Here is a 20,798-nt window from a genome sequence, read left to right as displayed (position 1 = left end):
TAAAAATTATTACTTCAGTGATTTCTTTAATTTTAAATATGTTTGTGAACATAAAAAGAAAATGGTAGATATTTGCGCAGAAAATTAAAAGAAAGGCTCAAAAACATTTACAAAGTTCCATCGATTGACTCAACACCAGCAGATTTCATTTGTAAATTGATGCCAAAGAACCAGGCACTAGTGGACCTGACTAGCCATGCCTAACCATGAATCTTCCTAAAGAAGGTGGTAATAATGACTGAATCGGGGGCTGTGGAGTTCAGAGGTTGATGCCACTCATAGTATCAAACCAGATTCAGGAACATTACAGCAGGATGGAATTTTCATTTCAACCTGGGTTTTCTCCATTTTCAAATTATCTCTTGTAGAGCCAAGGAGAGGCAGGGCACCGTGCTATAGTCAAGGACATAAGAAAACCTTTTCTTTCCACGTAGTCGTAAAAAGCAAGAGAATATCCCAAGAAAGTGATTAGATGCAGTTTTCAAAGCCTCACTTGGCTAGTGTCACATTTTGATATCCTTACAACCAACTTACAGTTGGTATTTCTCAGTGTCTGCTATGGGAAATATTTTGTTTTGCACATATAATCAAATACTACTTGAATTACCTGAAGATAATTAACTGACAGTTTTTGTCTGCCTTATTTCACTTTATGTTATTCACTTTGTCCAAGTTTGCATAAACAGTTTGTCATGCCAGTAAAACAGAGAAAGGGGAGGGAGATACTGAGGCATTTCAATTCAAGGTTGTACCCTGAAATAGGCTTGACTACACTGCTTACTCTGCCTGTATGTAGTCTCTTTTGTCTTTTATTATAAATAACTGAATAATGAGCTAGTAAACCCATTTCAGCAGTTTCTCCAGAGAGCACAATGTTTTGGATTGAAGAAATCAGCTCTTTTCTGACATAAATGATAGTCCAAAGTACCAATAGAACTGGTTCCAAAAACATTCCTTCTGACTTAGAAGAAATTCTAAAATGTGTCATAGAATAAACAAGACCCCTATAAGACCTGGAGGAAGACCTCCCTCTGTCTTTGACTAATAAGGTTTTTTATATTGTATAGTCTCATAATATTCCTTTATATATGGAATTTTCCTTTTATAAAGGAATATATTATAAAAATAAAAAAATAAAAACAAAAAACAGAAACTTAGTGTTTCTACACTTACTTCTTCTTTACCAGCACTTAAAACTCCTGGATATCCTAGAGCCAAACTCCTTGTGAAGATATTTTAATAATTTATATAATAATGTTAGATCTAAAAGTATTGACAGTATGTATGTATTTTATGGATGTCATTAAAATAGAAATATATATTTATGTTGACCATGTAACCAGCTGCTTCATTTATTATATTCAATGTTCATTGCGTAGAATGTGAATCTGTGCTTAGCATCATTACTTTCTTATTTTGCGTTATCACCATTGCCAATTTGGCTTCTGCTGTATGTGAAGGAGGGAACAGAAGATCCTATTCATCTGAAATATGATGTAAAGGAAAAAATAAACCAAGTCCCTTACTACATTTGTGCTGTCAGAAGATACTGTGGAGGCAAGTGACCTGCAGCCCCCCGATGCCATGTGCTTTGTTCAGGAGACGGATGGCTATAATTTACTCCTGCCTGAAACACTAGAATTTATGATGCCTTCCCTTGGCCAAAGGATAAACATGGTCTCCAGAGAAATAGTACCATTTTTTTTTTGTTTGTTTTTTTAAGACAGTGTTGAAAAGAGAAGCCCATAAGGCAGCTGAAGGTCAAAGGAAAGAGACAAAGATTGTTGCTTTTTCTTTATTTCCGGGTAATCAAAGTAACTCTCTGTTTTTGACTCTGTGAAAAACAATCTTTAGCTCATACATAGGTGCATACAAACACACACAAACCCCTTGACCCCAGTTACACAGAAGTACACCGGTCATATAGCAAGATAGTGTCAATATTGGGAATAGTGGCATAAAATTAGGCTTCAAAAATCCTTTGCACCTGTTCTTTGATTCACAGCTGGATGAGCATATTGATCCCTCTAAATAAGCCAGAATAACCATAACCCTAGTTCAATATAGGGTCTAAGACATTTGGGTACTGAAGCCAACTTGTCAGCTGCTGCCTTTGTCTGGAAGCTTTAATAATTGTTCAGTCTCAAAATCATCTGTGAAAAGACAGCCTTTAGGTTTCAAAAATATTTTGAAGCACAAAAAATTCTGTGTGGGGTCCTAATTTTAGAGTTAATTGAAACAAGTGAGATTTTACCTTTCTGATGTTCTGCTGTTAAGAATGACTGCTTGTTTATGGGTACATGTATCTCACAGAAGTACTATATTGTATATATTTACTCTGTGAATACTGTTTTAAGCTCTCATATGTCTTCAGCACTAGCAATTCCTTCTTTCCGTAAGATGTGTATTTTAAAAAAATCTTTAAGCAAGTTATCCATCATCTTTTTCCTGGACTGTGCTGCCTTTAAGATGATTTCCCTTTCTACTAAAATCTTTCTTCTTTTTTTGACTAGCTGAAGAGATCTGTTTTCTGTGTAGAAACTTCCAGCCAGTTGAGAAGCCGAAATAGGAAAAAAGACCTCACAGCAAAATATAAAAGATAGAAACTAGATTGTGAATCAAGTTTGTGAGTTTTTTTTAAGCAACAAGTGGAGCTAATAATAGGTGGATTGACCATTCATAGATCATTCCCTGATGATCTCTGTGACAAAGAGCAAACACTGGAATTTTAACTGGAAAAGAACAGATTAATAACCATTAAAATAAATGCCTTCAGATCTTTCTATTAGTTTATTCTTCTCCCCAGTTAAATCTCCTTTCCCATCTTTCCTAAAAAGAGCAGCATTTATTGGCATCCTAAGTAACTACCTGAAGTGAGGTTAAGATGGATGAAACTGCCTAGTTCTGTGAACATGCTCTAACTCCACACATACGTGAATAATTTTGTGTATATACACAATGCCATAACATCTTTCTGATGGTATTAACATGCAGAATATATATTTATTTATATTTTATGTTAATGTATTTATGTAACAAATGCCTACCTTAATATATAGAGAGAGTACCTTGCTGATTTTAATATATTTGAGTTTTGTTCCTATCATTAGAGTATTGGATGCTATTGGGATATCTGCAGCTATCCAGTCAATAAAAATACAGTTCTTCTGGAAGGCCAGGCAAGACTAGTTCTACCAGAGCTCACTTTCTTATACATCAGCAGATAGTATTTCATGCCTTTTTAGCTCAGAATGGTGCTGTTATAGATCCAAGTCACCGTGCTTACTTGCATGAATGAGCAGTGAATGAAAACCATTAATGTCCCAGCATGCACTGCTCACCAATACTCATTTTTGTTGTAGCCAGAGTTTCTTAGCATGTTTCTGCTTCATTTAAACCCCTAAATACCTCAATTAATGTTTGCTTCTCTTTCACTAAGAGGGACATTTACACATGTCACTTCATAGCCTCCAAAACCTAAAAGGCTCATGAGAATTACCGGGTCATAAAATATATCCCGATCAAAGCTCATGTTTTCCAGTGATATTGTGCCTTAAAACAAGCAAGCAACAACAACAACAACAACAACAACTCTACAAAATAAAACAACAACAAAAAAAACCTCAACAACAAAAATTGACCTCTAAACTGTTATTTTTCATGAAAGAGCACAAATAGAAAGTTTAAAGAGTAGCAAATTCTAATAAAATGAACACTCCCCTCTGTCATTCTGCAGTCTCTGTTTTTTACTGATTTGTGTTCAAGAAGTCTCGAAAAACAAGACCACTGTACTTTACAATTGCAATAGCAATAACCCTCTCATTAACACTAAAACTTGATGCTGTCTTGATGTCAGACGGAATTCAATTTAAGATCAAAGCAATGGAGAATATATCTAGAATTATATATTGCTAGTTTTAACCATTCTAACAGTCCTGCTCTTTACAATCTGACTTTTTTATACAGGATGAAGAAAGACAGTAATTGATCTGGAACAGAAAGTTACCCTAGAAATGCATTTTTAATGGATGCATATTTCTAATATAAATTTTTAGGCATCCATACTTTTCAGCAGTGATGATGGTGATAAGACTGTCCATTAATTTATTGTGAAAGGAGGTGGTCTTAGTCTAAATCTTCATAAATAATAATTATATACATGTTCAAGTATTTATATTTTTTATAAATCTTTGATCACTTACTATTTCTTGACAATTAGACAACCTCTGAGAATACTGTTTTTCCAGTGCTTCATGTGAATTACAATAATTTGTCACAAATTTCCAGAGGCTTTTACTATAACTGACTGCAGGGAACAAAGCTGTCAGCTTATCATTTTCCGTTTTCTTTCTCTTGGTTTTTAGGAAGTACAGTTAGACAAAATGGGAATTGAAGCTGCATGACAATGAAAAAGAAAGTCGCATTCATTTTGATACCATGTCAAAGTCAAAGGAAAGACCAAAAAATAAAAGCAGCTGCTGGTCTCATGAGTATTATTTGCAGGCAGCAGTTTGCACTATACAAACATAAAACTAATGCAAGAAAAGACCTCAGGAAGAGGGAAGAATTGCCTCTGTGGTTTGAGAGAAAAGGCCTTTTTATTTTATTAATGTGTCTTTTGGTTAAAATTCATAGTTGTCATGCAAAATAAATCAACTTCTTTTTCTATAATATGACCTGAAACTGCTTCTGAGTGAATAAGATATGAACCCTAAATGTTCACAGCCTTTACCCTGACATATTCAATCAGATCGTGAGGCGCCGGTGAAGCTGCCAAGTACTCGGGACATAATTGTCATTCTTATTAAAGCTTAGAATCAAACAAGGCCTGTTCTAGCTTCAAAATGCATGTTTGAATAATACTTATAATCAAAGTAACTTTGTTTGTATCAGTGGAATAGCTTGCTGAAATCATCTGTTAAAGTGAACAGAAGCCTTATTCATTCCCACTTGGTGATATATTTTTTCAGAATTTTTTTCAAGATTACCTTTTAGGGATACTTAATGTTCTGATAATGCAGTTTTTACACACTGCTGAATCTCATGTTTAGATATGGGATTTGTAATGCCAACTTAGATAGCTGGGACATGGGCTGATCATACTCATGTTTGCTTTTTCTCTATTATTTACATGTCCTAATTCTCATAGCTGTCACTATTCACTAAATATTCACTAAAAGCTGCGGTTTCTATGGAGCCCAGTCTCTTTTCTTCATAGCAAGTACTGTTTTTTCATACTTCATTTTCAAAAAATTTGCTGTTGAGCTGTTAATGGAGCTCTTGCCTATTTTCCAGAAATCTGTTCAGGTAAAAGTTGCTAATGAAAAGCCAGTAGTACCACTTTTAAGGCAGCTTGGAAGTAAAAAGTCATTTCATTTGGTATACTTTATTAAAAATAAATAAATAGAAATATGTTTATCAACAAATTATCTGAATTTACGTAATGTATTCTATAGACTCCTGAAACTAACACTGAATAAATAATTCAGCCTGTCACATTAATTCATCATTTTTTTTCCTTTTCTACTAAAAATTCTCAGGTTTATACGTTTGAAACAATTTCTCCTAGTTTGAAACTTCAGCTGTAATTAATTTCAAAGGATATGCTATTTGATTTTGAAATGTATACCATATTGATTATTTAGTAACTGGTTGTCTTAGCTAAGTAATATTTCTATTTGAGAGTTGTATTGCTTACACAACAAATTCATTACTAATTCTAGGCAATAGAATAAAATATGCATTCAAAATTCACTTTCATGAAGTATTTAGATATTTGAGATTCAATTTTTAAAAATATTTATCCTAAAATAATATGTCTTTGAGAAGTTTCACAGTAAAGGAAATGACTGGGTCACAAACATGAAATTCATGTTTAAAATTACTGATTATTGAAAGAAGGCATATTTTTATTATTTCCTTGCTAATTTACAGTATTTCATTAATTAGAACAGAAGGAAGTAAGTTAATGGTGCACTCATTATTTTTGTGAAATTAATTTACATTCAAAAAATTGAATGCTTACTTTTGTGTTAACATTCTTTTACCCTTTGGGGCATGTGGTATTTCATTTTGAAGACGAGGATGAGGGCTAAGAGCTAGGGAGGTCACAGTTTTGCCAAGAAGCGGTGTGCTTGAAGTACCATTAAGTGCCATTAAAGTACCAGTGAGTAACCACTGATTTAAAATTTTGTGCTAGTTTCAGTGTGCCACTTGAATTCTGGAGAGATGCTACTTAAGTAAGCAAAAATGTCATAACAGAAAAGGAAAGGTGAAGTTAAGAATTCAAGATATTTGCTAATTGACTTGAAGAAGTCTACTATATTTGAAAATAAGATAATCAATAGAAAACAATTAATTATAGTGTGAGAACTTGACCCTTTTAAATGTAAGTAATTTATTTTTATGAACTGTCACTACCCAAGCAAAAGTAGGTCAGGGAATAAGGAATGTTTGGTGTGTCATGGACAGAAGCATATTCTCACTGTATTAGACCAGCATGTTAAATTTGACTTAAATATTAAATTGGAATTGAAATTCTGTTTTTTCAATACAATTCAATTCAACGTTAGAACAGCTTTCTATTCCCCAAATTCCTATCCTCATCCATGATGCTATTTTTACCTAAGGTTGTTAAACCATTAGAGACCATGGTCCTCTATCTCTAGGTGTATGAAAAAAGCAGATGGAGTTCATCATCCATCATTAGAGCACATCTCTGCAACTGAGCAAGGCATTGCAGGTTCCTGAACAATCAGTGTAAAGGGCACTTTTGAGGACATAGTTCACCTGGTTAGATGAATACTGTTATAGAAATCTTTCTTTCTGTTGAGGAAGTCTTTGATGGATTGACTGGCAGAGATGCTTGCAAGATGGATCCCACCACAGTGGTAGGCATTTCCACTCTGTAGAGCTGTGAGCAGGGCTACTCCATGGATGGGTGCTGTCAGACCTCAAATTGGCCATTTCAAGCATGCTCCAGTGAAGAAGTAAAGTTCTGTGGGAGCTATGCTCAATCAGGGCAGAAATCCTAAAACGAGGAGAAGTGGAGAATCAGATTTGATATTAGGAAAAAATTCTTCACTGCAAGAGTGATTGGGCACTGGAACAGTCTTACCAGGGCAGTTGTCCCCATGTCTGTCAGTTTAAGAAGTGTTTGGACAGTGCTCTCAGACAAAGAGATTGATTTTTGGATGGTCCTCTGTGGAGTCAGGAGTTGGACTCGATGATCTTCGTGGATCACTTCCAATTTGGATTTTCCTATGATAATCCTATCTATTGGTCTGTGGAGAGATGGTGAGGCACGTTAATGTGCCAGGAATTGCATCACGGGCAAATTGCATCAGGACAGATCTGTTATCAAGCACACTCAAAGACTAACTGTGTTCACTTATGTCCATGTCCATGTCTATGCCCCTTTTTTCCTCTGCTGCTTCCTTTCCATTCTCAAGAGCATATTTAATCTTGGTTAATGTTTGGATAAGGGCAGCAATCTAACATTTAAAACAGCTCAAAACACATGGTACAGTGTCGCATGACATTTCCCATCAATTGTGTTGTTGTCTATGTGGTCTCCTCACCACAGCAAAGTTTCTAGAAAAATTATCCTTTGGAAACTATAGATAGCAATAGTTCTTAAACATACTGAGAACTTCATTCGGTCATAGAATTACTTAAGGATGCTGCTTGAAAATTTATTGTTTAATTACAAATTGAAAGTCTTGTTAAGATAATTGTTTTCATTTTTATTTGCACTCATTTACCAGTTCCTGGTAAAACATTCAGCAATTTGGCAGAAAATAAAAAGGCAAATAAAGGAATTTTTACTGAATCTTAGGAAATGTCCAGATTTTATTTCTTTTTAGATTTAATAAGAGGTTTTTATTTTGTATAAAATACTTTCATGAGTATTACGAGTGATCTCCACTCCTGAATTTTGCATTTTAATTTTTAATAATGAAGTTGTTAATAATGTGAAACAATTAGGTTACTCCCCACAAAGTTGACACAAAGAAGGGGAAGATATTGGGTTGAACTGGGAAAATGAGTAGACAATTCAGCTTTCCATATGGAAGGCCATATTTAAATAAAGAGATCTCCTAGATTAATGCTGCTGTAATTGAAATGGAAATTACTATAATCTGTAGACTGTGTATTCTGGTTTGTCCAATAGGCCACCTTTATTATTGGCCAGTTCCATCTGGCATGCTTCAGCTTCAGAGAAAGATTAGGAGAACTCCAGAAGAAAGAGACTTGGATTAATTTGTCTGATTGGAAGGTCTATTTCAAAATTCTGGAACATGATACTTGCACGCACATGGCAACATTATCTTTCCTTCCAAAATTCTCTTACATAAATGCATGTCAGTGTATGTGTGTGTGTTTGAAAGAATATGAGAGGATCCACATTTAGATGCCACATTTTATGACATCTAAATAATCTCAGTATACTTCTAAATGCATTCACTCAAATTCTTTTTAAGACATCCTAGGAGAATATCTCATACATATATACCATAGATTCAATTTGCTTGTTTACAGTTTTCTAAATTATTTTGTCAGTATAGAGGCTGTATATTTAACTCAGTTATTTGCATCAGTAATTTGATAAAAGTTGGAGGATGAAGAAATACATTGCCTAAAATATCTTTGGGAACATGGCTTTGTTACCAGAAATCTTTTGACATAGAGGAAGATAAAAAAGAAGAGCTTATGATTTAGGACCATTGGAGATAAATTGCGAAGAGTGAAAAATTAGCTTTTGAGGAAGGGAAAATATTTAGCTGTGAGGCATTGCTATGGTAATAAGGAATCAGTGTGGAAGATTATGTGACAGGAAAGGAAGGATAAGTAGGGATAAAGCTGTATCTGAAGAATGAAGTCATCTTTCTTTATGCATTTTTATGCTGTTCTTACTAAGAAAGTTAGATGGAAAAGAAATTGAGCTTCGCTAGGCAGCCTGTTTTTCAGAAAGGAAGCAAGGTGGTTATTTCATTTGGTACTGTTATCCACGAGGGGACTCTTGGTAGACACTTATATAGGAGAGTAGTATGTGGAGAAGTCTCTGAGACAGACTCCTCAAGGTCAATGGGATTTAAATTCAGTTCCTGCATCCCATTTTTTTTGGTGGGGCACACAATGTGTTGATACCTGAGAAGAAGGAGGAAGGTAAATCTGCCAGTGTAAGGCTCACCTGCTCAAAATGCTGAGACCTCCTGCCACGAGGCATGGGCACCCTAAGTGCTCAGGTGCCTTATAAGGAGAAATGTTCAGAGTAGGCTAAGTACATGCTCCCTTCATCACTAGAAGGCAACGGGATGTTTGGAGTAGTAGATAAGTAGGGAGATACTGATAGGAAAGAAGACTGCAGTTTTAGACAAAGTATGTAATTTATTGCACTTGGGATTTTGGAAAGATTTCATTAGGGAAGAAAATGAGACTGGAGAAAGAAAATGTGTCTGTGCCGTGTGGGAGCCGTGTGGGAACATGAAGAGGTTGCAGTAGGAAGAAGACAGGGAGAACTGAAGGGAACATGAATTTATTCCACTGAGGGAAAATGAGAGAGATGTGCAAAAGCGCTGTAAATTACGAAGTAAGGGACACGTTGGAAGCCTGAGAGATTATGGAAGAAAGAAATGGGGTGACAAAAACTAATGATGGTAATGTGGATTCTTTAATAACCTGCCACTCATCTGAATTGGGTCTTTTACTGTATAAGGGAATATATTGGTCTAGTTTAAGTGTTGCAGATGAAGGCAGATATATTCAAGTGCACATACCTATCTATGTATATAGGACCCACAAATCGACAACTGACAATTGAGATTTAATAGCTTCCTTGTTCAGACACAAAAAGATGATGGCCCCAAAAAGTGCCTTTCTGATAGCTTTGGTGTGAGTATCAGTATCTGGAAAGAATTCAGGTAAAGCTGAAGCTATCTCCATTATCTAGAAGATGGTATCAGACTTGTCCCTATTTTCTGCTCTGATCCCTCATCATTTCTTCTCTTCTGATGCTTTTCTTTGATGAAACTAATTGGTATATAATAGCAACATAGTCAAACAAGACATACATTGTCACTAATTTACACCACTGCCTAAAGAGTCTCATGTCTTACACAAGACTTTCCTAAGTATTTTTCCTGTAATTAGATCCCACTCATAATTCTAACCCACAGCTCTGCAGCCCTGATAATTTTTAAATCAGTTTATTATGGTTCAGAAGTCCTTTGTAGAGAAATGGCTGCAGCCTGACATATTGTCATATTCAAGCATCAATAGTTCTGACAAGTGAAAAGGTCATGCCACCAAATATTAACATTTTAAAATAGAAATTATAGTAATCCATTTAAATACGGGTTTTTTGTTTGTTTCTTTTATATATATTTTTTTTTCTGTCTGGTAGAAATAGAAGCTATCTATGCAGAAGGAAGAACTGAGAAGGTCTCAGACCAGCTTCTCTGCCAGTGTCATCTTCTTAAAATTGACACCCAGAGAAGTTCAGATGGAGTAAGTTGTGATGAGGAGAGGCAAGTGTTCATGCATAAAATAGAGTATGCATAGCATAAAAATGAGTATCATAGAGCTAAAGGCACCTCTGGAGTGCAAGACCTTAGCAAACGGACTTTTTATGTCCACCTCAAATACTTCAAAAGGAGTGGACTGATACATTTAGGGGAGAGCAGGTCTGAATGTTATCAAGGGCTTTCTAGATTCTCCTAAGCAGATAAATGACAGACTTCTAGACTTTTTTTTTCCTTCACAGAAATGCCTATCTGCTATTAATTGGTGGACAAATAATATGATAAGAAAAAGACAATTGAGGACATCAAGGAGACCATCTTGTTTAAAAAAAAAAAATGAATTATCATTCCAAAATACGAAAATACTTAGATTTTAAGTCCTTTATTGTTAGGCAAGAGAGTACTTTAAAACTTAAAAATTTTAGATTCCTGAATGGTTAATGAGATTGACAATTATGTCTCAACTGTTCTGTGGATTCTACAACTAACTTTCAGATATACTAAGCACAAATCAAAATAGATTTGTTTTCAGTTTAATTATACTTGCAGTTCAGTACAGTTTAGTTATGTGCTCAGCACACACATGGTCTGTAAGTCCTTTGGTGCGGTCTCTCTTTTCATTTTGTACATCTCCTTGTTTAATGGAGCCCTCATTTTGATAGGCCATTACTGTCATACGCAAGAATAGAGCATATATCTGTCAGCAAATAAAATAAGTAAATGTACTTTCTATTAGCTTTGTGCACATTTGTGATTAATGTATAATAATATGACTGCCTCTCCAGAAGGAATAAGAAATTTATATCATTTCTTTATTGGCCCCATTTCTGAATGCTTATTATTTACAATAGTTTTATGTGCTGTGCATATTTTAATCATGGTACAAATTGTCCTGTGGGCAGCAAAATTAATGGAGGCAGGTTTTGTTTGGATGTTCATCTTCTGTCTCTGTAGCCACACTGGCCAGTCCCAGGTCCTCTCTGCTAAGTTCCCTTTGAAGCTCATCTTCACTCTTAAGAATTTCTCACATAAAAGTAAAATTAAAATCCTTTCTCACATTTTCAACCATCTGGTCAAATATGATCAGACTGAATGAGACCAGAATGGAAGGCCAACACTGTGTCAGGATATCTCACTGAAACACCATCTTTGTTGCTTTGTCTGATTTTAGTTCCGGCTATGATAACTTCCTATCCAAACACGACCCTGGCAACACAAGGTCAAAAGAAGGAGATGAGCTGTACAGCACATGGAGAGAAACCCATCATAGTCCGCTGGGAGAAAGAGGACCGAATCATTAACCCTGAAATGTCCCGTTACCTTGTTTCCACCAAGGAAGTTGGAGACGAAGTGATCTCTACTCTACAGGTAAGAAAATAAAATGACCCGTGACTCATTTATATGTGTGAGATTGTTGGCTGTTTTGATTCTGATGGGAATGCACAGCTACTTCAGTCCTAGAAGGACAGAGCCCCATCCATGGCACAGCCTTGAAGAGCTAGGCCACCAAGAGGAGGTAGAGGAAATATCTGCATCCCATCTCCCAGGAAAATCACTCCCCATCTCCATCTTCTGATGTTCCAGAGCCAATAAGAGAACAAGCCTGACTCACAGCCCCTACCATCCTTTGTCTCAGAAGCAACACAGCTAATGCCTCAGCTTGTCCTTCCTAAGAGTGGCATGGCTCAATTTTGAGTACGCTGCCAATAAGCATTGAATGATTATCTGACAGCTAGTCCAATATGCATCGGGCTTATCTTCACCAAAATCATTAAGCTGTTCCGATATGAAAATGCTGTCTTCTAAATACTTCTTTTTTCTCTCTCTTTCACTTTGTGGGGCTTGTGAGCTACCATTTTACAAAGTCAGGTTAGTCATCAAAGTGAGTTAGAAGGAAAAGACACATAGATAAGTAAGTAGTAAGTAATCTATCTACAACTACCAGTAGTATTTGATACTCATCATACACAGTAGCAGAAGTGGTCATAATCTGCATCTTCACTTCTGCTTCTCTCACAAGCAGGTCTTTGGTGATGTGGCATGCATGCATCTTGACTGATAACTCTATATGTGGGGCTCTATGACCTCCTAAGTGGTTGATGTAGGCTACTTTGAGGAACTGCATGAGTAGCACCGCTGGATGGATTTAATTTAATGGATTTAACTCCCCCCCCCCCCTACATGCTGTGGATGCAAAGGAAACTCTTGCTGTTCTGGTGTCACTTACAGTGTGTGGGGTTATGATGTTGCCCTCACTTTACCAGGATACAAATTTTTTCCACTCAAATTTGAATTTTGCCAGCACAAGCAAGTTTCTAGTCCATTGCTTTATATTTTTATATGTGCTTTAGAAAATGAAAAATAAATCACTAATATAGAGATTCTTGGTCAAATACCTTGATTTCCATTTGTCAGCCATATTCCTAAAAGCATTTTCACAAAAATAATTCTCTAGCTTTCTGATGGTTCCATCTATATTCTGTTTTAACTCTTAAGATGCATCTCTTTCCAGTCAAAAATTGTGTTGGATGATATCCAGTAAAATTCTGATTTTGCTCTCTGTGAGGGAGCTCTGTCATGGATTTTTATGACGGAGGGTAAGAGTGAACTTGTATATATTAGTATAATTGAATTGTGTATAATATTTAATTACAGAATAGAACTATGGACATCTCTGCCTTCATTTCGTATTTACTGTAATAGGATAGTGCCTAGTTGCAAAACAGTATTTATTTTGGGAAGGCTGGAGACCTGCTTGGTGAATTCTCTTCTGAAGCAGTTGTATGTAGCTGTGGCATCCTACGTCCTTATCTTTGTTACATACAAAAAACTTTGAATTTTGAGAGAGAAAATGCTCTTGAATAAGAAAATGCTAGGATTAAGATTGTCTTCGAAGCCTTTAATTCAGTGCTTTTTTGTGCGTGCATGATGATGTGATCTTTAGTTGTATACTCAGCTTTTATTTTTTCTGCAGGACCCCTGCCTCAGTCAGGCATGACTTGGATTTTCTCTGGAGTTGAATTAGGGTTGAGTAATGAAAGACACTGTGTGATGCAAGGCTGATCATTGAAACCAAACTTTTCACAGGTGGCCAATAATTGTGTGTTCTTTGTTTTCTAGGTACTTGCCTTGAGCCCTTGGGGTCTGATTTGCAGAAGTACTAAGCCCTCATAGCTGCAGCTTAACTGAAAGGAAGCTGTTATGAACGCATGAAATGCTATTTATTGCTAAGTCTCTGAGAGGGAAAAGAAGGCCCTAGATGTATCAAATTGGGCTCTGAAGTTTTTTGTTTTTCTAGCTTAAAACTTAGCCACATATGCAACTTATCTGAGCAGTCACCACATCTCAGATGGTAACTCTCCAATATCCTTATAGCAAGAGGGAAATAAATCCCTTTGTTTTAGCCAGTGGTAAATAAGGGTTGCACTCATATTACCTTGGCTTTGCTGAGGAATAAAAAGCATAAGGAGTTACCATGGCTGAGCTACTAAGTGGCAACTTGTCAAGCAGCCACAAACATTATCATATGTCTGGTTCCTTAATTCCCCATACAAAATGGTGGTAATACTCTTCATGATGTCAGGGTTTATGAAAATACATTCCTTCATGTTTCTGAAATGAGTATTGCACAGAAAATGTTTTGAGAGAATGAATAAGTTTATCTTGAGGGCACAGTTTGAACTGTGTGCAGTAAATAAAGTGTGGAGAGCACACTGAATGATAAGAAAATGGCATTCAGAATATCTGCTGATTTATAAAATCTTCTCTCTCCTGTATTTTGAATGATGCAGTGGTCCTGTAGAAAAATATCATTATGATCATGTATGTAAAGAAAATACAATTTTCTATGTTGTTAAATAACAAATTGAAAAGAAAGACCACCCAAATTTTATTACGAGGCATCAAGCTGAATACTGCAGGGTTCACCAGCAGTGTTTGAACCTTTATTTCCTCCACACAGACTTCAGCCACTTGAATTATTTTCAGAAGTAACTGGAAAATTTTGGAGGCAGCAGGAGGCACCATTTTGTATGGAAAATTTCAGCCAACTGTTAAATGCTTGGCAAACTTACGAGTGACTGGAAACAAGGCTCCTAATGAGAAGCAACAGGAATAGGTGATGCTCCAACTCCTCTCTACACATGCAGAGCTGATAGCCTGCTTCCTCAACCCAAGTGTTGCTAGTTTTGATAAGTCTTACTATTTTGGATGCTTTACTGTGCATATGTTTGTTAGAGTATAACATACAATATCTATTTACTACTGTCAAATAAAACAGTTTGTACAATTTTTCTTGCACCACACAGAAAAGCTGTTGGTTTATTTTCCCTGCATGTTGTTCAATCAATCACTTCTTTTCAAACCACCTATAGATTTTGCCAACTGTGCGTGAAGATTCTGGCTTCTTTTCCTGCCATGCCATCAATTCTTATGGGGAGGATCGTGGAATAATTCAGCTCACTGTGCAAGGTAGGAAGAGGACAACATAAGGAAAAATACACAGCTATTGTAGTACAGTAAGTGTATGCCATGCTCAGAAATCTGTTGGGGGAGGGAGGACCTGGTTCCTAATTAAGCATACTCCTCACTGTCAAAGAAATGAGGAGCTGCATTAAGATTCTCAGTCTCTCATTTTCCAGCATTACAAATTAAATCAAAACAAAGGATAAGCTCCAGAGTCTTTCTAGATCTGTATAAATTAATAAGCAGAGCTTTTTCTTAAATACACCAGCTGATGATCTACTAAAGATATTTAAAACATATTCAGTAGGAAGAGCAGATATGTGAGGGTTACTTTTGGGGGAAGGGATAGAGGGTTGCATTGTTTTCAAAAGAACAAATGTGCTTAAAACTCCACTAAAGCAAAAACAATCTGATTTTATTAAACCTACTGTGTTTTGACAAACAAAATATTTCAAGTTTAATCAGTCAAAATAAATTTTAATCAGTCTGTACAGCACAAGCTCTAGGAACCTGTGTTGCCTGCGGCTGGGTTTCCCCTCCTGCAGGATTTTACTCAGGCAAACAACAACAAATTCTGGAGCAGCCAAGGCGACAGTATTTGAGATGCAGAGCAGAGGCAGGACTTGGCCATTGGCCACTGCTTACTTCTGTGGTGCTTGTTCCTGCGGTTGTATGCCTTTGAGCATGAACACAGGCTCCAGAACTTGCAAATTTCTTTTCCCTCACTCTAGAGTTATTAGCATATGTTTTTAGACATCTACAGATTTCACTGAATGTTTAATCACAGGATTATAGAATATCGTGATTTGGAAAGGACCTACAAGGAGTCCTTTCCTGTCCACTCCTGAAGCAGCCCTATCAGTAAATTCAGGTGGAATTTGGGTCAGGCTCTCAATTACACCTGGGCTCCTTTACACTGCTTTGACAATTTAAAAGGACACTAGATTCAGTGCAAATGCTGGTTATTTTCATCCTTAATTCTGTAGATGTAGAAAGAGATTATAGTGTAGTTAAGGCTTTTAAATGCTCATAAAATTGATTGTTAGTAAGTTAAGACTTACTCAAAGAGGCAGAATTCTTCCTCCCTTCCCCTACCAAATTTAGTAGTTTAGTATTAATATTTCTAACACCAGCTTTTATGTAGAAACCATAAAAGTATCTGTAAAATACAGTGTTCAAGGTAAAAAATATTTCTCAGTCCAATCTGGAGCACTTTTAAGGAAATGCAGCTACATGTTGCATACTAGAAGGTTAAACAGAAGTTAGTATTCAATATTACATCAGTGAGTCTTATTTGAAAAGAGCCTTTTTGTTCCTCTCCTGGGTATTCTTCAGTGAGTGATTAACTGGCTTGGGGTACTAATGAGTGACTGGAGAATTCAGCATGAAAGCTTACCTCCAGTAAGCCATGTCAGTGCCACGCTCATTAGTGTTATCTTATTATTGACATGAACTTTCCTCTGACTGAAACTCTGTATGTGTGTTTACTCAGAGCCCCCTGACCCTCCTGAGATAGAGATCCGAGAGGTGAGAGCACGCAGCATTGCCCTCAGATGGACCATGGGATTTGATGGAAACAGCCCTATCACTGGCTATGATATTGAATGCAAGAACAAGTCAGGTAAGAAATAATCTTCCTCTGAAGTAATCCCTGTCATTCTCTTCATCGTTGCACTTGTATTGTAAAAGATAATCCGTAAATTGAAAATGCCTGATGGAAAATTTTACTGTGGTTTATTTAGTCCTTCACAGTCAAATTTATCATCATTTGTTTTCTTTTTTGGAAGTAATGACATTATGTGTTATAACTGCTGCTTTTTTCATTTACTTGAGAAAGAGACAAGTAAGAAGGGCAAATTTTGTTATTAAAAAGACATACTAAGTGATAGTTGGTAATGATGATTTTACTACCTGATTGTTGATCCCTATCTTTTCTCCATTTGAATTCTTTGATTATTATTTTCTGTTTCACCCTATAGAAAAATACCTGCCTTTATAAATCATCTTCTCCTATTTTCTATCAATATGTGAATACCTGAAAGGTTAGCAGTGAACATGGGTACTTATGATAATTTCTAGTTGAAAAAAATTGTGTGGTTGTTTGCTAAAGCACCATGCTGAGTTTTCAGTAATATGTAAGAAATACTCTGAAGGATAAGAGCAGTGCAAGCATAGACCTTTCTGCTGGGTCACCCTATAGTCGTATCAGTGAACATCTAAGAAGATGAGTAGGATTACTATGAAAAAAAAAAAAAAAATACAACTCCTCATTTTGGGAAAATATTCCTGTTTGGGTAGATGTTTTAAATTTTCTTAAGCCCAAAAATGTTCATTCTCTGTTGAAATCTAAAAAATATTCAAGCTGTTGGAAATATATTCAAGTTGGAAATATATTTGTGATGTGGGATCATATTTAAAATTAAGCACAATAATAAGCACTGCCCTGGAGTCATGTTTTGAGAAGGGAGATTGCAATGGAAGTACACTGTCATATTCTAAGTATGATTAAAAAGACTCTGAGTAATTACATTATACTGCCATTTGTTGGAGTTTGTTGCACTATTTTTAAAGGGACATAGGAATTCTGATGGGAGGTTTAAGTGAAACACTCAGTTTATGTAAGAAGCTGTAGTGTTTTTATAGTCTTCTCTTTTTATTTCTGAGATATAAAAATGTTTTTGTTCATAAAATTCTGAAATTTAAAAACTAAGAATATATTCTACTAACCATCTTTACTATCCTTCATTTTTCTACACTGTATATTTCCTTTCTGCTTTACTTTGTTAAATAAAAGTCTTAAATCATCAATCACCATTTTAGCATGGCTTTCTAAATGAAATTGATGATGTTTAGGTGAACATGGTAACTGAGAGATTACATGGAGAAACTCCCCTCTGAGTCTGTGGTTAGGAGTTGAAGCTTTGGAGATACGAACTAGGCAAAGATGCCTTAAAGGAACATGCATGCAAGTTCCTAAGCTTTGTTTTCTCTTAGTTTCTTTTCCTTTCTTTCCACCCAAGCCCTTTTCCCAGAGCAATTTTTTGAATTCATACTTTTTTCCATGCGTATGAAGGTAAATACTTGAGAACATATCCTGTAAAGAGCAGATTATCTCACTACAAACAACAGAAACATTCTTTTATAAAGTCTGGGGCTGAATGTTTGGAGAAACTAAGATCAATTTTTGGAATTCTTGCTCACAATTTTTTTCATAATTATTAAGAAGACAAAGCACTGAAATGGTTACTTAAAAGTTCTCCTGGTTTAAACAATTCTATTTGTAATGTGGGACATCAAACAAGGTATGAAATGTTCAATCTTCATGGCTCCTCTGACAAAATGTCTTTTACTGGATGGTTCTTTTCACTCATACTATCTGGTGAGAGGCCTTTGTACATTGATCTGACTAACAAACTAATTGGATTGCCCCTAAGCCAGGGGAGAACATGATGAGAGGCATGGCCAAAATAATTAGCATTTTGAGAATTAACATGACAAGTAGTATTTAGCAATTACATTTGAAAGAGATCTACCCAATCATAGCTCACTCCAGATTGTTGACTTTTGCGTTTTTTTTTTTTTTTTTCCTTTTTCATTTGCATTGCAATTGCTTAACTGTTATCCATTTTTGGACAGCACAAATGCATGCGTGATAAATTGAAACCCGATGTGAAAAACCAGGAAGCACAGGCATCAGGAATCAGCATGTAGTCTAATTCACAATGTGAAATGGGGACCACATGGGGTATAGAGGTGGTGGACCATGATGCAACATGGGCTTTTTCTGCACTAAACAGCTAGGAAGTCCACTTCTCTCTTTGAGAAAACAAAGGCAAAAAGCTTCTGCCACAAAGTCTTACAGATATACCTCAACAGGTACCAAGTCGCTAGTAGGATGGTGAGAACTTTCTTCTGTAACCTATAGTGTTCTTTGCTCATACAGCCCAGGAAGCACTCCAGAACAATGTTCTTAGAGGTAATTTCTGCCTAATTGTGACAGGGGCTGTATCTTAAGCTCTCTGTTGTTGCTGGAGAATATTTCTCTGTTGCATAGTGCTTCATTTTTCCAGACTTTCTTCACAAACAAAAAGGTATAATATTTTTCATTTCATTGCTTCTCCCTTCATCAGATGGTATAACTCTGGTATAATTACTTGAGTCCAAAAAGTGGTTTCCAGACATAAGGTCATAGAATGGCTTGGAAGGGACCTCAATGATAATCGGGTTCCAACTCTCTTGACACAGGCAGGGTTGCCAAGTGCTAGATGCAGTACTAGACAAGGCTGCTCAGGGCAATGCAACTAAAGTAGTGCAACTAAAAGTAGATTTCTGTGCTGAGCCTAATGCTAAATTTTCCATGTGTGTTAATCACTCTGAGGACTCAGAAATGGGTGTACAGCAGGATGCTTCTCTAGATTTTTCAAGAAGGAAAATTGCAAAGCTTTTCTGTTTCAGAGAATGTTGAGGTGACCACATATCATGCATGGGCTCTGCTACATGGTACTAAACTCACATATCCTGTCTAACCCTGACATACTAGCTAGTAATGAAGACCAATTAAATACCCTCTAGATGGAATGTGGAATTGCCTTTTGTATATGTAGATGTGTATTTATGCTCTAGTTGCAGTGCAGGTGCCATATGAATAGTGGAAGCATAATATTTCAGGACATTTCAGTACTTAGACACAGTACCCGTACAGAAATGTGCCCATGGTGCTCAGAGCTGACCCTTCATTGATACCATTGATGTGTAGCTACCTGATCTTTCCATCTGAAGTGTACAAATATTGTGAAGATGAGAACTGGTATGTCGGTGTTTCTTTATGCCTGTGTCCTCACCCTTTTTATTTTTGACGCCATTATGGAAAACTGAGGTGCAGACTGAACATCAGTTCAGTTTAGGACCGAGTTTGGAGGCAGAGAACAGTAGCTCGTGCTTCCTTGTGCTCCCTGCTTCCTCAGGATGGTTTTGCAGCCAGGTGCAGTGCAGGCCTGTGTCACTAGATGGCAGCGAAGGCAAAGACACCTCCTCACCCAGCGTGGGAAGAGGCATTCATTTTCCTGAAATTAGAATTGAAGAGCAAACAGATCTATTAGTCTTATGAAGAGTGATCCCAAAGCTTCAACTTTTATTTTAGGAACGGGCGAGAAGCTGCTGGTTTTCATAAAATCATAAATTTTTCATAAATCATTGTGTCAGTGTGCATTCTATGTAACACTGAGAAATGCCTGCAAGTGACGTGTTAGAGACGGATAAAAATTAAGAATTCCAGGCTTACTTTTATCTTTTGTTGGTTTGCTTGTTTTTGTTAGCCTGTTGCAATTTGTTTTCTGTGCATTTTCAATCTTTTAGTTGAGTAGATTTTAAAGCGACTGAAATAAAGGCAAACAACTTGTAGTCAATTCTTATACCTCATGGAGCACCTGAAAGCAAGAAAATATTTTTAGGCTTTGCCAAAAAATAAGCTAACAATTTTTCATCTTAACTTTTTCTTTTTTTCCCCCCCCAAAACTGAAAACAGTGTTGAAGAGAAATTGATTAATTTTTCCACAGACTGACTCAGCTGGGAGTGATTGCTTTTCTTGATTTGTTTTCCCTTTCAAAAAGAGGATGTATGCATCAAAATATAGTCCTGGAATCTATGTCTTAGTCATAAATAAACAGTAGGAGTCTACATTTAGCAGTACAGAAGACTATGAGTTTTAGTCTCTTTTCTTTCACGCTGTGCCATTACTTAATCTACAAAAAATCACAAGAATTTTCAAATCTGTGTCTCTGATTTCAACAGTTTGTAGATTTCAACGGCAG

The 20,798-nt window shown here is 36.3% G+C and overlaps 1 protein-coding gene across 2 annotated transcripts in view; it reads left to right on the top strand.

Moving 5' to 3' along the window:
* Nucleotides 1–20,798, top strand: part of DSCAM (DS cell adhesion molecule) — a 460,003-nt gene that overhangs the window by 340,238 nt on the left and 98,967 nt on the right. For both annotated transcript variants that reach the window (XM_090122754.1, XM_031612462.2), the window contains 3 exons: nt 11,695–11,891; nt 14,897–14,993; nt 16,480–16,608. In XM_090122754.1, the coding sequence (XP_089978880.1) occupies nt 11,695–11,891; nt 14,897–14,993; nt 16,480–16,608 (423 nt within the window). The remainder of the gene's footprint in view (nt 1–11,694; nt 11,892–14,896; nt 14,994–16,479; nt 16,609–20,798) is intronic.

This window comes from Phasianus colchicus, chromosome 1, assembly GCF_987193195.1.
Source record: "Phasianus colchicus chromosome 1, bPhaCol1.hap1.1, whole genome shotgun sequence".
NCBI lineage: Eukaryota > Metazoa > Chordata > Aves > Galliformes > Phasianidae > Phasianus > Phasianus colchicus.
Note: the sequence above shows the minus strand (reverse complement) of the source record. Positions and strands in the feature narration are given on the sequence as shown.